Consider the following 14,901-nt stretch of genomic DNA (forward strand, 5'->3'; position numbering starts at 1 on the left):
CACATTCATCCCCACGCCATTCAAACAGTTGGCTCCCATGCCAGTCCACACGTCGGCCCCCACACCAGTCCACACATCAGCCCCCACACCGGTCTGCACATTGCCCACCCCCCATGCCAGTCCACACGTCAACCCCTATGCCAGTTCACACAATGGCCTCTACATTAGTTTTCAGGTCGCCCCCCCCATGCCAGTCCACACATCTGCCCCCACACCAGGCCACACATCGGCCCCCACACCAGTCCATACATCGGCCCCCACACCAGTCTGCACATTGGCTCCCGTGCCAGTCCACAGGTCACCGCCCACACCAGTCAATACGTTGGCCCCCCCACACCAGTCCACACATTGGCCTCCACACCAGCCCACACAACGGCCTCCAAACCAGTCCGCACGTCGGCTCCCATGCCAGTCCACAGGTCACCCCCCACGCTAATCCATACGTTGGCCCCCACACCAGTCCGCAGGTTCCCCCTTCCCCCCACGCTAGTCCCCCGGCCCCCACATCAGTCCTGTGCCAGTCTACACATCACCCCCCACACCAGTCCACACGTCGCCCCACGCCGGCCCACATCCCCTCCTCTCACCTGAAGTCCTTGTCGCTGGACGTCATTTTCTCCAGCAGGCTGGAGATGTGATAGGAGACGTTGCTCATGGTGATGCCGGTAAAGCTGGGACCCCGGACAGGCTCAGACAGGGCCGCAGGCTGCTGGTGACCCCCAGCCTAGAATGATATGGCAGTGACAGTGACACGCTTCGGGGGGGTGGAGGGGGCTATCGCCTGCTGTCCCCTGTTTAGAAGTTGCTGGAAAACCTGACACGGCTGTGGATATAAATAGATGGGTGAGCGTCCCAGGAAAGACCTCTGCTGGTGGATCTCCTGTAATACAGCGTCCTCCCCGCGTCCCCAGGGGGCCCACCAAGAAGGGGACAACTCAGAGTCCCGGCATCATATTTTTTTTTTATTTCACCTATTTTTTTTTTTTTAAAGCAGAACTCAATTTTGGATTTTTTTTTTTGGCCTTTCTGCAGAAGGGGTCCTGACTCCACCTCCTGTGCATCACGGCTCCATGTTCTGCATGCGGTGCGCCTTTGTTCGCACTCTACTGACAACAGCTTTGTGGAAACTTCGTACTGCGCCAAAATGAGCCCCAACAGCTGTCTGTTTAACAACCCCCCCCCCCCCCCATAAATGAAGTTCACATCTATGCGTGTTGAGAATGCGCACAAAATTGCGCCTTTTCCTGACATGTACAGAAACGCGCTGCTCTTTTGCAGACACGTTGGGGCGCCATGCGGCTCAGTGTGGGTTGGGGACTTCTATCTCCACATTTCTCATTGGTAGGGTAACTCATTGAAATAGACAGGCTGTGCTACACGCAACGCACGGAACTGCTGCACGCTAGGTGGCGCCGTATTGGTGTACTGCATGGGTGCTCAACCTGTGGCCCTCCAGCTGTTGCGGAACTACAAGTCCCATCATGCCTCTGTCTTTGAGAGTCATGCTTGTAACTGTCAGTGGCTTGCAATGCCTCATGGGACTTGTAGTTCCGTAACAGCTGGAGGGCCACAGGTTGAGCACCCATGGTGTACTGTAAACCTAGCGTAAGCGATCCCCCAAAACAGAATAGCGGCCACACCCACAGCAGCATTAACCACTTTAAGACCGGAAGGATTTGCCTCCTTCCTGACCAGGCCCTATTTTGAGATTCGGCACTGCGTTATTTTAACAGACAATTTCGCGGTCGTGCGACGCTGAACCCAAATAAAATTGATGTCCTTTTTTCCCACAAACAGAGCTTTCTTTTGGTGGTATTTGATCACCTGTGCGATTTTTATTTTTTGCGCTATAAAAAAAAAAAAGAGCAACAAATCTAAAAACAATATTTTTTTACTTTCTGCTAAATAATATTCCCAATTATAAAAATAAAAAATCTAATTTCATTCTTTTGGTGGTAATTGATCACCTGTGCAATTTTTATTTTTTTCGCTTTAAAAAAAAAAAAGCGACAATTCTGAAAAAAAAAACAATATTTTTCACTTTCTGCTATATAAAAAAAATGGAAAAATCAATTTTTTTCATCATTTTAGGCCAATTTGTTTTCTGCTACATATTTTTGGTAAAAAAAAAAACGCAATAAGCATATTTTGATTGTTTTGCGCAAAAGTTATCGCGTCTACTAACTACGGGAAAGATTTATGTCATTTTTATTGGTTTTTTTTTTTACTAGTAATGGCGGCAATCTGCGATTTTTTTGCGGGACTGCGACATTGCGGCGGACAGATCGGACCCATAACTGACATTTTTGACACTTTTGGGGGGACCAGTGACATTACTACAGTAATCAGTGCTATAAATATATGCACTGTTACTGTAATAATGACACTGGCAGGGAAGGGGTTAACATTGTGGGTGACCAAGGGGTTAAATGTGACCCTAGGGGAGTGATTCTAACGGTATGGGGCGGGGCTTGTGGAATGATCACAGAGACCTGTGACCTATAAAGAAGGATCTCAGGAGCTCTGTGATCATTCCAGGGAGAAGAACGGTCAGCTGTGTTTACAACAGCTGACCGTTCTTCTCTCTCAGCGGGGAGCGATCGTGGGTATCAGGCGGGAATCGGAGCCCCTGCTCCCTGCATCAGCTTCCCCGCTGATGAGCAGGGGCGGGAGCGCACCGGCGGCGGTGTGCGCTCACCCCCTAGACTCCCGAGAGCGAGCGACGTACTTCTACGGCGAATCGCCTGGGAGCGGCTGCCTGCCGCCGTATAACTGGGGTGGGCGGTCGGCAACGGGTTACACCACACAGAATTCTGGAGATGTCTCCACTGACATCCGCTGCCCCATAGGGATGCATGGGGGATCCGATCAGATCCGCCTAAAAAACTGACAGGCAAGCGGATCTGATCGGATCGCTCGTGTGACAGGACCCTTAGTGGTTAAACTGACCTCATTTATGTTATTCATCCCTTTGATCTATAAGAACCAAATGATACAATGTTTATAGTTATCTCCCATATGCATTTGCTGGGGGCTCTTTTTTTTTTAAACATTTTTTATGACAGCTGCGAGTGAGCAGAGAACGGCTCTGCAGTATATGAATCGTGGAAATGCCGTATTAAGATCGTGAGGGGGGGGGGGGGTTGAATCGAGATTACGATGTTTTTTTTACGATTAATCGTGCAGCTCTACTATTTGTCCTCCTGTTTACCATTATCATTAAAAGTAAAAGAAAATCTCAAATTTTGGGTTGTCACCAGAAAAGTGATAGAGGGGAAATCTTCCAATGGGGGACACTAGTTCTGGTGACCTGGGGGTTCCCCAAGGAATTTCCTTCATTTGCAGGGATTTCCTCTCACTTCCTGTTTGGCTATGGAACAGGAAGTGAAGGGAAATCTCCCCAATGGGACACAGTTGGCGAAGAAAATCTGACAGGGGTTTTTAACCCTCCCTTACTCTATCCAAAATGGAAAATTGTATCAAATACTTCCCGCAATTTTCCTTTCTTGACACCGATCCATGGCAGAATACATGTGATATAGCTCCGCCCCTAGATCACATGTATGCTGCCATGTTGGCGTCAGGAAAATGTTTTCTATAACGGACTATAAAGAATTAGCTGGAGTTTTGGCTTCAATCTGCTCGGCTCCATTCACACCTCGGCATTCCGGATCGGATTTACCATTGGAGGGGGAATGGGGGACTGTGAGAAGGGTTACACCATAGAGGGGTGGGGGGGGGTTATACCATTGGAGGGGGAATGGGGGGACTGTGAGAAGGGTTACACCATAGAGGGGTGGGGGGGGGGGTTATACCATTGGAGGGGGTAATGGGGGCTTTGAGGGGGGTTATACCAGTAGACGGGTTAATAGGGACGGTGAGAAGGCTTATTCCATGGAGGGGGAAAAGGGATTATAACATTAAAAGGGGGTAATAAGGGCTGTGGGGAGGGGGGGGTTATACCACTGAAGGGGGGTAATGGGGGCTGTGAGGAGGGTTATACCATTAGAGGGGGGTAATGGGGACTGTGAGAAGGCTTATATCATGGAGAGGGGATTATACCATTAGAGATTGTTAATGAGGGCTGTGGGGGGCTTATACCACTGAAGGGGGGGGGGCTGTGAGGAGAGATATACCATTGGGGGGGGTGGTAATTGGGGCTGTGAGGTGAGGTAATCCTTTTGTGAGGGATAATGGGGGCTTTGGGGAGTGGAGGGATTGTACCATTCGAGAGGGGGGTAACGGGGGCTGCAAGGGAAGTCATACCATTTCAAGGAGGGGTGGGGGTAATAGGGGGCTGTGAGGAGGGTTAAACCATTGAAGGGGGAGGGGGAGATTGGTAATTGGGGGCTGCGAAGGGGGTTATACCATGGGGGGGGGGGGGTAATACCATTGGAGGGGGTAATTGGGGACTGTGAGGAGGGTTGTACCATTCTGGGAGATTAAACCATTGGAGGGGGGTAAATAGGGGCTGTGAAGGGATTATGCCATTTGAAGGGCTGGGGGTAATAGGGGGCTGTGAGGAGGGTTATATCATTGAGGGGGTGGCTAATTAAGAGCTGTGAAGGGGGTTATACCACTGGCGGGGGGGGGGGGGGGTAATTGGGGACTGTGATGAGGGTTATACCATTGGGGGGGGGATTATACCATTGGAGGGGGGTTATGGGGGGCTGCAGCTGTACTTTTTAAAGGGGTGGGTAAATAGTGGCTGTGAATGGGTCATGCCTTTTAAAGGGCTGGGGGTAATAGGGGGCTGTGAGGAGTGTTATACCATTGAAGGGGGGGGGGGTGGCTAATTAGAGCTGTGAAGGGGGTTATACCACTGGAGGGGGTAATTGGGGACTGTGATGAGGGTTATAACATTAGAGGGGGTAATTGGGGCTGTGAGGAGGGTTATACCATTGAAGGGGGGGGGGGGCTAATTGGAGCTGTGAAGGGGGTTATACCACTGGAGGGGGTAATTGGGGACTGTGATGAGGGATATACCATGGGGGGGGGGGGGGTTATACCATTGGAGGGGTGTAATTGGGGACTGTGATGGGGGTTATAACATTAGAGGGGGTAATTGGGGCTGTGAGGAGGGTTATAACATGGGGGGGGGGGGGGGATTATACCATCAGAGGGGGTAATGGGGCTGTGGGGGGCTTTAGCATTGGAGGGGGTAATTTGGGACTGAGAGGAGGGTAATACCATTGGGGAGGGGGGTAATTGGGGCTGTGAGGAGGGATAAACCTTTGGAGGGGGTGGTAGTGGGTGGCTGTGAGGTGGGTCAATAGGGCTGTGGGGGTAATAAGAGACTGTGGGGGACTGATACTATCGAAGGAGGTAATGGTTGGCTGTGAGGAGGGTTACACCATTGGAAGGGGATAAATGGGGTTATTATATCAATGTGGAGGAGGTAATGTAATGTCTATGAAGTGATCTGTTCTGTTTATAGATCGGTGTGTCAGTATAACCAGTCCGGCTGTGTGCTGAGAAAACGGCGGAACCATCCTCTCCAGTCACTGTTCCCGGCCGGAACGGAAGTGGCGCTGCTCTCACCGGAAGTGCCGCTAAGCGGAGCCTGAAGCCGGGAGCTGCCACGTCTGAGAAGAGGAGAGCTGCCAGGATGGTGAGTACACCGACCTGTCCTCTACCTACCGACCCCCACCCACCTCTCCTCCGCTCAGTGCCCTCGGGCCCACCCACCTGTCCTCTGGAGATGGTGATTGGTTGGATCTCTCTGGCACATTATGGCTTCCTTCTGTGTTTTTTATTTATTTTGCAAGGACGAAGTTTCTTGTTGACTTTTGCCACCAATCAGATTCCAGCTCTCCTCTCCAACCCTTGGCTGTGGAAATGACAGGTGGAAGCTGATTGGTTGTTGGTTCCCATGGCTCTTGGGTCCTGTATGTGGGTCTGGGCACCACCGCAGGGTCCTCCGAACCGTGTTGGGGGGGTGACACCAATGTGGCCCCCCCAGGGGCCCAGAGATCTGCGGACAGGTGGTGGTGTCCCCTGTAGATCTCCATTATATGGGCCTTTTATGTCTGCCGGATCCCCAGCCTGGGTCATAGGGGCCATAGGCTTGCCTCATTACCTATTGGCTGATTGGGGGGGCCCATCACGGGCTCGGCGCGGGGGGAAGCACATTTCCCAGTGACATTATTCCATCAACCCCTTCCTTTCCGCTTGCTGCAGCACTTTAACTGGGGGGGGGGGGGGGCTTCCCGAGAAGCACAACCCCCATACTAGGCATGTGCCGCCAGGGCGCCCCCATCACAGGAACCTCGCCTGTTTCAGACGCATATGTGCGACTTGTGAGCGTTAAGGATTCCGCATGTATGAACGTGATCGGCAAGAGGTTAGACCCCCGATAACTGCTGCAAATACCAATCAACCTGACAGAAATGCACTCAGTTGTGGGTGGAGTGGTGTCAGCCCTGCCCTTTGTCTTTTTGCAAAACTGCTCAACCCCACCCACTGCATCCATCTCTGAATCATAGGGGGTTTAGAAAATGTAGTTCCAAGATAAGAACTGTGAGGGCCCTTCCCCCCCCCCCCCCCCCCCGGCCCCGCCATGTATTTAGTTCAGATAGCTGCCATAACCCCGGAATTTTCCTGCACACCCGGCGGTCCTCTTTCCCATTAAAGTGGTCCCAGAAGCAGATTCACCACAGGATCGCTTTTTTGGGCAGCGGGAGAGGTGTCCACCCCCTCTTCCCGCTTATCTGAGACGTCAGTAGCTGGGAAAACAATCCGATCCCCCTGTGTTGCTGAGCAGGAAGTCGAGTGAGGACAAGAGGGCCCCCACTTAAATCCATGCCCTTGGTGGACCCGAGCGACGTCAAACGTCACTTCCACCCAACGGCCTTAAAGGGACACATTTTTTTTTTTCATAACCACTTAAAGAGGTTGTAAACCCTCTTGTATAACTTTTACCTATAGGTAAGCCTATATTAAGGCTTACCTATAGGTGCTATAAATATCTCCCAAACTTGCACCGTTTAGGAGATATTTACAGCGCAAACTGCCGATGACGTCATCGGCGCAGGCGCTCTGAGGGAACGGCCACCCGTGCCGTTCCTTCAGAGCTCAGTGCTGTAATCGCGCCTCCGGCCAATCAGATGGCCGGAGGACGCGAACCCGGAAGCGGGACGGCAGGACATGTCGCCGTCCTGTCGCTGAGGTGGCGGCACGGCGGGGGCTTCGTTTTAAGGTAAGTACTACATAATGAGCTAGTATGCGATGCATACTAGCTCATTATGCCTTTCTCTTTACAGGGCTTTTTTTTTCTCGTTTTTTTTTTTTTTACTTTACTTCCTCTTTAAGCCACGGAAGATTTTACCCCCATTCCGACCAGGTGGTTTTTTACGATTTTTTTACTGCGTGACTTTAACGGACAATTGCACGTCGCTGTACCCAAACGAAATTGACGTCCTTTTTTTCCCACAAACAGAACTTTCCTTTGGTGGTATTTGATCACCTGTGCGATTTTTTGATCATGCGCTATAAACAAAAAAAGAGCAACAATTTTGCAAAAATAACAATATTTTTCAAATTTTTTTTATATGAAATTCCCCCCAAAAAAATGTAAAAATCTAATTTTTTTTTACATTTTTGGCCAATTTGTTTTATGCTACATATGTTTGGTAAGAAAAATCGCAAAAAGCGTATTTTTATTGGTTTGTGCAAAAGTTATTGCGTTTACTAACAAAGGGAAAGATTTTTGTCATTTTTGGTGTTTTTTTTTTTTTAAAGCGTAATGGCGGCGATCTGCGATTTTTGCGGGACTGCGACATTGCGGCGGACAGATCGGACCCTTGACTGACATTTTTTACACTTTTGGGGGTACCAGTGACATTACTACAGTAATCAGTGCTATATATATGTACTGTTACTGTAAAATTACACTGGCAGGGAAGGGGTTAACTTTATTGGGGAAGGAGGGGTTAAGTAAGTCCCTAGGGGCGTGCTTTCTACTGTGATTGGCTGTGGCTACTAGTGCAGGAACAGTGATCAACGGTCCTACATAGTAGAACCGTATGATCACTGTTTCTACACAGGGGAGAATGACAGGTGGCTTGTTTACACTAGGCGCCTGCCTTTCTCCCTCTGTACCGACGATCGGCGAGTGACCGGCGGACATCGGGTCCGCTGGTCACACACACTAACTTCCCTGTGAACGAGCCGCGGCGGGCGCGCGCTCGCCCGCTATTGGCTCACAAGGAAGTGACAGGCAAGTGACGTACCGATACGTTACTCTGCCTGGCCGGGGCTGACCGCTGCAGTATATAGTCGTGCGGCAGTCGGCAACCGGTTAAATAAAAAAAAAAAATTATTATTTTTTAAAATGTTTTATTGCTTTTAAGTGTAAATGTGAAATGTAAGGTTTTTTTTTTTAACTGCAAATCTCACATTAAAGAGGCCCTTGTCCTGCTTATTTCAATTACAAGAGATGTTTACATTCCTTGTAATAGGAAAAGTAATCAAAACATTTTTAGGGACAGTGTAAAAATAAAAAGTAAAATAAGATCTATATATACAGGTCCCTCTCAAAAAATGAGCATATTGTGATAAAGTTGATTATTTTCTGTAATGTACTGATAAACATTAGACTTTCATATATTTTACATTCATTACACACAACTGAAGTAGTGCAAGCCTTTTATTGTTTTAATATTGATGATTTTGGCATACAGCTTATGAAAAACCAAAATTCCTATCTCAAAAAATTAGCATATCATGAAAAGGTTCTCTAAACGAGCGATTAACCTAATCATCTGAATCAACTAATTAACTCTAAACACCTGCAAAAGATTCCTGAGACTTTTTAAAAACTCCCAGCCTGGTTCATTACTCAAAACCGCAATCATGGGTAAGACTGCCGACCTGACTGCTGTCCAGAAGGCCATCATTGACACCCTCAAGCAAGAGGGTAAGACACAGAAATTTCCGAACGAATAGGCTGTTCCCAGAGTGCTGTATCAAGGCACCTCAGTGGGAAGTCTATGGGAAGGAAAAAGTGTGGCAGAAAACGCTGCACAACGAGAAGAGGTGACCGGACCCTGAGGAAGATTGTGGAGAAGGACCGATTCCAGACCTTGGGGGACCTGCGGAAGCAGTGGACTGAGTCTGGAGTAGAAACATCTAGAGCCACCGTGTACAGGCCTGTGCAGGAAATGGGCTACAGGTGCCGCATTCCCCAGGTCAAGCCACTTCTGAACCAGAAACAGCGGCAGAAGCGCCTGACCTGGGCTACAGAGAAGCGGCACTGGACTGTTGCTCAGTGGTCCAAAGTACTTTTTTCGGATGAAAGCAAATTTTGCATGTCATTCGGAAATCAAGGTGCCAGAGTCTGGAGGAAGACTGGGGAGAGGGAAATGCCTGAAGTCCAGTGTCAAGTACCCACAGTCAGTGATGGTCTGGGGTGCCATGTCAGCTGCTGGTGTTGGTCCACTGTGTTTTATCAAGGGCAGGGTCAATGCACCTAGCTATCAGGAGATTTTGGAGCACTTCATGCTTCCATCTGCTGAAAAGCTTTATGGAGATGAAGATTTCATTTTTCAGCACGACCTGGCAGCTGCTCACAGTGCCAAAACCACTGGTAAATGGTTTACTGACCATGGTATTACCGTGCTCAATTGGCCTGCCAACTCTCCTGACCTGAACCCCATAGAGAATCTGTGGGATGTTGTGAAGAGAAAGTTGAGAGACGCAAGACCCAACACTCTGGATGTGCTCAAGGCCGCTATCGAAGCATCCTGGGCCTCCATAACACCTCAACAGTGCCACAGGCTGATCGCCTCCATGCCACGCCGCATTGAAGCAGTCATTTCTGCAAAAGGATTCCCGACCCAAGTATTGAGTGCATAACTGAACATAATTATTTGAAGGTTGACTTTTTTTTTTATTGGTCGGATGAAATATGCTAATTTTTTGAGCTAGGAATTTTGGGTTTTCATGAGCTGTATGCCAAAATCATCAATATTAAACCAATAAAAGGCTTACACTACTTCAGTTGTGTGTAATGAATCTAAAATATATGAAAGTCTAATGTTTATCAGTACATTACAGAAAATAATGAACTTTATCACAATATGCTAATTTTTTGAGAAGGACCTGTATGTGTATGTGTGTATATATATATATATATATATATATATATATATATATATATATATATATATAAGCGTTTGTAAGACCGCTGCGCAAATACGGTATGACTTAAAGTATTGCAATGATCTTCATTGATCTCCCTAGGGTCTTTGCTAAGAAAAAAATATGATGTTTGGGGATTCTAAGTAGGGATCCACCGATATGGTTTTTTCGCCCGCCCCCCAATATTAGGTGCCGATAATCTGCACATTTAAATTTTTTTTTTTTTTTTTTTTTTTACACTGTACTTTTTAAAAATAAATTTTTATCACTTTTATTGCTGTCACAAGGAATGTAAACATCCCTTGTGACAGTAATTGGCAGTGACAGGTACTCCTTATGGAGGGATCTGGGGTCTAAAAGACACCAAACCCCTCCACTGCACTTAAAAGCAACGGCAAGTTTAGCTGTTTTTGAATGCTGTCATTTTTTTTTTTATTTATGTGTTTTTTTTTGTTTTTTTTTTGTTTTTGTTTTTTTTAAATCGAGCGCCTTTAAGACTCCAGTACCCAGAAGTGATGTCATGACATTGCTTCTGGATTTTTACATCGGAGAACCGATCAGAGCCGAATGCGGCTTTTTTCAGCTTTTTGTCCCACCAGGAGAGCTGTGGAAGGCCAGAAGTAGGCCTGGTCCTTAAGTAGTTAATAGGAGTACGGTAGAAATAATTGGTATACAATGTGGCAATGAATATAGGATTTTGCACTTTTACTATATATCTTAAAATGGAATTGAAATTGGGGGGGGGGGGAGACTCCCTGACTCCTCCTTTGCACCTTGTAATGACATCGAGCGGCTGGCGCATTGGTTGTCATTACTAGAAAGTCGACCGTCTTCTCTAAACAACGGTACCGTGGTGATGCCTCTCACTGCAGGCGTCACTCCGGTACAACCACTTGAAGCAATATCTGCCATATCGGCAAGTTTGTGGCTGATACCAATACTCAAAAAAAAAAGTGAATATCGGCCTCCAATAATCGGCACCACCGATAATCGGTCGATCCCTAGTTCTAAGTTATTCTCTAGCAAAAAATACTGAATTTACCTTGTAAACAACAAATGTCAGAAGTAGGCCTGGTCCTTAAGTGGTTAATAGGAGTATGGTGGAAATAAGTGGAATACAATGTGGCAATGGATATAGGATTTTGCACTTTTACTATAGATCTTAAAACTGGAATTGAAATGGGGGGGGTGTGACAAGTGATCAGATTTTTCCGCTTCGTTGGATTGCGGTAATTTCAATCCTATCTCCTTGCTGTCGATCAGATTCAGAACTGCCATTTCGTGTCTTTGATTGCTGTATTAGATTGTCAAATGTATGGCCAGCTTTAGAGTTCAGAGATCAGGTCACTATCATACGTGTAGAGTACACACATCCTTATCTGACAGCAGTGTAATGGATGCAATCCAAGCTCATTTATTACTCCATTTCATTGATGCAATCTCTTCATGTTCATGGAAGGCTGACCGCGCTTTTCTTTCTTCACAGGTATCTGTAATAAACACCGTGGACACCTCACACGAGGATATGATTGTAAGTAGTAAATCCGGTATTTTATCTCTAATATTTGTCTTTCAGTGAGTTGTGTTATTAGGTGAAGATTGCGGAGGATCCCGGTTTATGTGACAGTCCAGTAATGCGGAGGGAGCTGATCGGACAACACCTCCACCCCCCTGGCATGTGTACATAGAGAATGACGTGTTCAGACAATGGGTGCCTTATCTATTACAGATTAGATTGCTTCTAATGGATATGTAGCTGTTGCTATAATAAAAATAAAATATTCAGCGCTGAACTAAAACTTGATAAATTGAATGAGATCAGCTGCTGAACACTAAAAGGCAATCTAAAAATCCTTCCAATACAATTCAAAGCAGAGTGCAGTGCAATCGCAATAATCTCCTATAACAATTAAAATAATGTAGTAATCAGATGCAATGCAAATATGTCCATGTGTGAGGGTCCAATAAGTCAAGATGACAAGTGTGACAGACAGTTCCTTGTTGTACACTCAGAAGCCCAGGTGTTTGTAAAAATTGGAATCATGCAGTAACACACATGAAATGTGCTAAAGCCCCGTACACACGTAGCGATCGTCGGCCGAACGATCGGCCGTCTTTTGTCCCCGGGCTGTCGTGTCTGTTGAAAACTGCAAAAGACTGCACACGAATTTTGTCGGCCAACAACAGCCGACTGCAGAAGTGATGTCATGTGATGGTTAACTTTCCTTGTCTTTTTTCTTTTCTGAGCATGCCCAGTCTTGCTAATCGGCTGTCTGTCGGCCGAAATCTGTACTGACTGGCGAACAATCGGCCTTTCTGGTGTTGGCCAACAAAAATTTTAATGCTTGCATGACAGATTCTGTTCGGCCGAAAATGCGCTGTCGGAAGCATCATACTAACAAGCCTACAATCGGCCGATCGGTCATTGGCCGAATATTTACAGCTGACAATCGGTACGTGTGTACGGGCTTTAGTCCCACCACCACCACAGCTCTCTCTGCCTCTCACCTCCAATAAACGACCCTGCAGTGTCTCTGAGCATATAAGGTATACTTGATCCTCCTGTTTTCCCCTTGATTTCCCCTGGTTCCAGATCAGACAGAACTCCACACCAAGTGAATATTGGAAAACAATAAGAGAAGATTTAAGTGCTCTCTGTTTAATCCACTGCATTTATTGAATAAAAATCATTGCACTTACATTAAAGTAAAAGTTTCCTTGCATCTCAAGCAGTCAAACATCGGTAGCGATGAGGTCGGCGTCTCCCTGCCTCTCACTCACACACTTCCGGGACAGCTGGCGGGTCATGTGGCTTCCCCCCGTACGCGTTACGTCCGGTAGGCGGGACTTCGTCAGCGGGGATATCTCTTACAGATTAGATTGCTTCTAATGAAAATGTAGTGTGACGGGAGTCACTTTGGGCATGGGGGTTGTGGACCCCAAATTCCTTTAGAGAGGTTGGGGGGCACCATGCCCAGCCTTATGGGGTTCTCTTATGTTTAAGTCACCCTGCATCTGTTATGAATGCAGGGTGACCAGGAGGGTGGTGAACACTGAAAATATGGTTTGGACTACTACAAATGGGACAGTCACATTCAGGAATAATGTCTCCCTTGTAAAATGACGATGTTATTCCCTGTATAGTATGAGGTCTCTGACCAGGAAGTACCACTCCTAATATGGTCATTCCAGGAAGTTCAATGTGGAGACGGGCTGTCTAAACAATGTTGCTTTTGATCTGAGGTGGCTTTCCATTCACCTATTGTCAGGTGTGCTAATGACCTCACCTGTCGTCTACTAAGGAATGTATTGACACTCAGAGTAATGTGTATTGAGGGCTCGTTAGGGAACCATTGCTCTGTGTCTGGCTATTGTGTACATTGATTGCCCCCTGGGGCTTCTGTCTCCTTGCACATGGCAGTCCTTCTGGTCAAGCTATCTGACCATTTACTGCTGACTCATTTTCAAGCCCTCATTTGCATGGCTGGAGAGGACCTTATGGGGAACTGCAGGTACTGTGCAATTGACCAATGGGAAAGTGGTTGTTGGGGGCAGGATGTTCCAAATTCTGTATAAAAGTGTGCTGTGTTCTTCCAATAAATGGTCTTCCTGTTTGAACTTGCATACAGCTTGCTTGGTGTTTGTTCTAATGGATTCCGAACGGCACATAGCTGTAGTTCGGATCCCGGATCCTTGGTTGACCGAACCTTCAGACGTTGCGATCTGCAAGCTGACTCACTGGTAGCAGAGGAGTGTCGGGAAAGCGGAAGCGAGCGAGCAAGGGTCTCGTCACATGTAGCTGTTGCTTTTAGAGATCATAGCATAGGATTGTTGTGCCATTTATTCTGGGTCCTTGGGCACTCCAGCTATGGGGGGGGGGGGGAGCAGAGGAATGAGTGCAGGGAGGCACGGCTTGTTGGTTTCATCAACACAGCTAATGCAGGGTGCATACGCCTCATGCACACGTGCTAAAATATGCAAATAATCCCAATAGTGCTTATGGTCATTGTCCGCCAGGGGAACTGTGATAGTTTAACCAATCCCTAGTATATACTTGCATAAGCCAAATATGTGCAAAAATAGTGAAACCAATAAAGTGACAAATACAATCAATTTTATAGTGCTTCATTCAGTCCATTCTGGCAGCCATTTGTTGTGATAGTAAATATTTCAATATATCCTTTGTGCTGTGTCAACAAAAATTCCGTGCAGGTGTTACACCATATCTGTGTCCTCTGAGTTTTCACCTATGGTCCCCACTAGGTATTGCACTCACCAGATGGCCCACCCCTTGCAACAGGGGTAAAGCGTTTTTAGGGTACCGTCCTGTCCGTATCTGTAAATCCCCCCCCCCCCCCCCTCTCGGGTATCCGATTCCTAGTAGGGTCTGGTAATGCTCAAGGAGAAAGGATAGGATGCCCCATAGTGTAGTATTTCCATTTCCATATATTTTATTGAAATAAAAGCAGTAACTTACAGTTAAGAAAATCAATGTTCGGCCGCTCCAGATGACGTCGTAGTGAACGCGTAGGGCGGAGACTAGCGTCAATACGTCACTTCCGTTTTTTGTGGTTCTCAGCCATGAAACGCGGAAACGCCACAGTAACGCTGACTGCTGAACATTTTATTAGCACGTTGCACGTATTAATTTATATGTGGTATTTTATACTTGTATTTTGAGTTGGTATATATTTATTTATGCACAACAGCACTTTTATGGAAAACATCACTACATAGGCAACATCTATATAATTTTTAAAT

At 46.9% G+C, this 14,901-nt stretch overlaps 2 protein-coding genes across 2 annotated transcripts in view; one reads left to right on the plus strand and one right to left on the minus strand.

The window, feature by feature from the left end:
- LOC309562304 (cullin-associated NEDD8-dissociated protein 1-like) overlaps window positions 1-817 on the minus strand; it is a 29,437-nt gene extending 28,620 nt beyond the window's left edge. Inside the window, exon 1 of the mRNA XM_082266441.1 lies at window positions 588-817. Within this exon, the coding sequence (XP_082122567.1) occupies window positions 588-655 (68 nt within the window). The 5' untranslated portion in view covers window positions 656-817. The remainder of the gene's footprint in view (window positions 1-587) is intronic.
- Window positions 818-5,502: 4,685 nt separating this feature from the next.
- SEC13 (SEC13 homolog, nuclear pore and COPII coat complex component) overlaps window positions 5,503-14,901 on the plus strand; it is a 33,977-nt gene continuing 24,578 nt past the window's right edge. The window contains exons 1-2 of the mRNA XM_082265470.1: window positions 5,503-5,611; window positions 11,627-11,671. Of these exons, the coding sequence (XP_082121596.1) occupies window positions 5,609-5,611; window positions 11,627-11,671 (48 nt within the window). The 5' untranslated portion in view covers window positions 5,503-5,608. The remainder of the gene's footprint in view (window positions 5,612-11,626; window positions 11,672-14,901) is intronic.

The sequence above is a fragment of the Pelophylax lessonae genome (genome assembly GCF_965119305.1).
Source record: "Pelophylax lessonae genome assembly, chromosome: 8".
In the NCBI taxonomy this organism is placed as follows: Eukaryota; Metazoa; Chordata; class Amphibia; order Anura; family Ranidae; genus Pelophylax; species Pelophylax lessonae.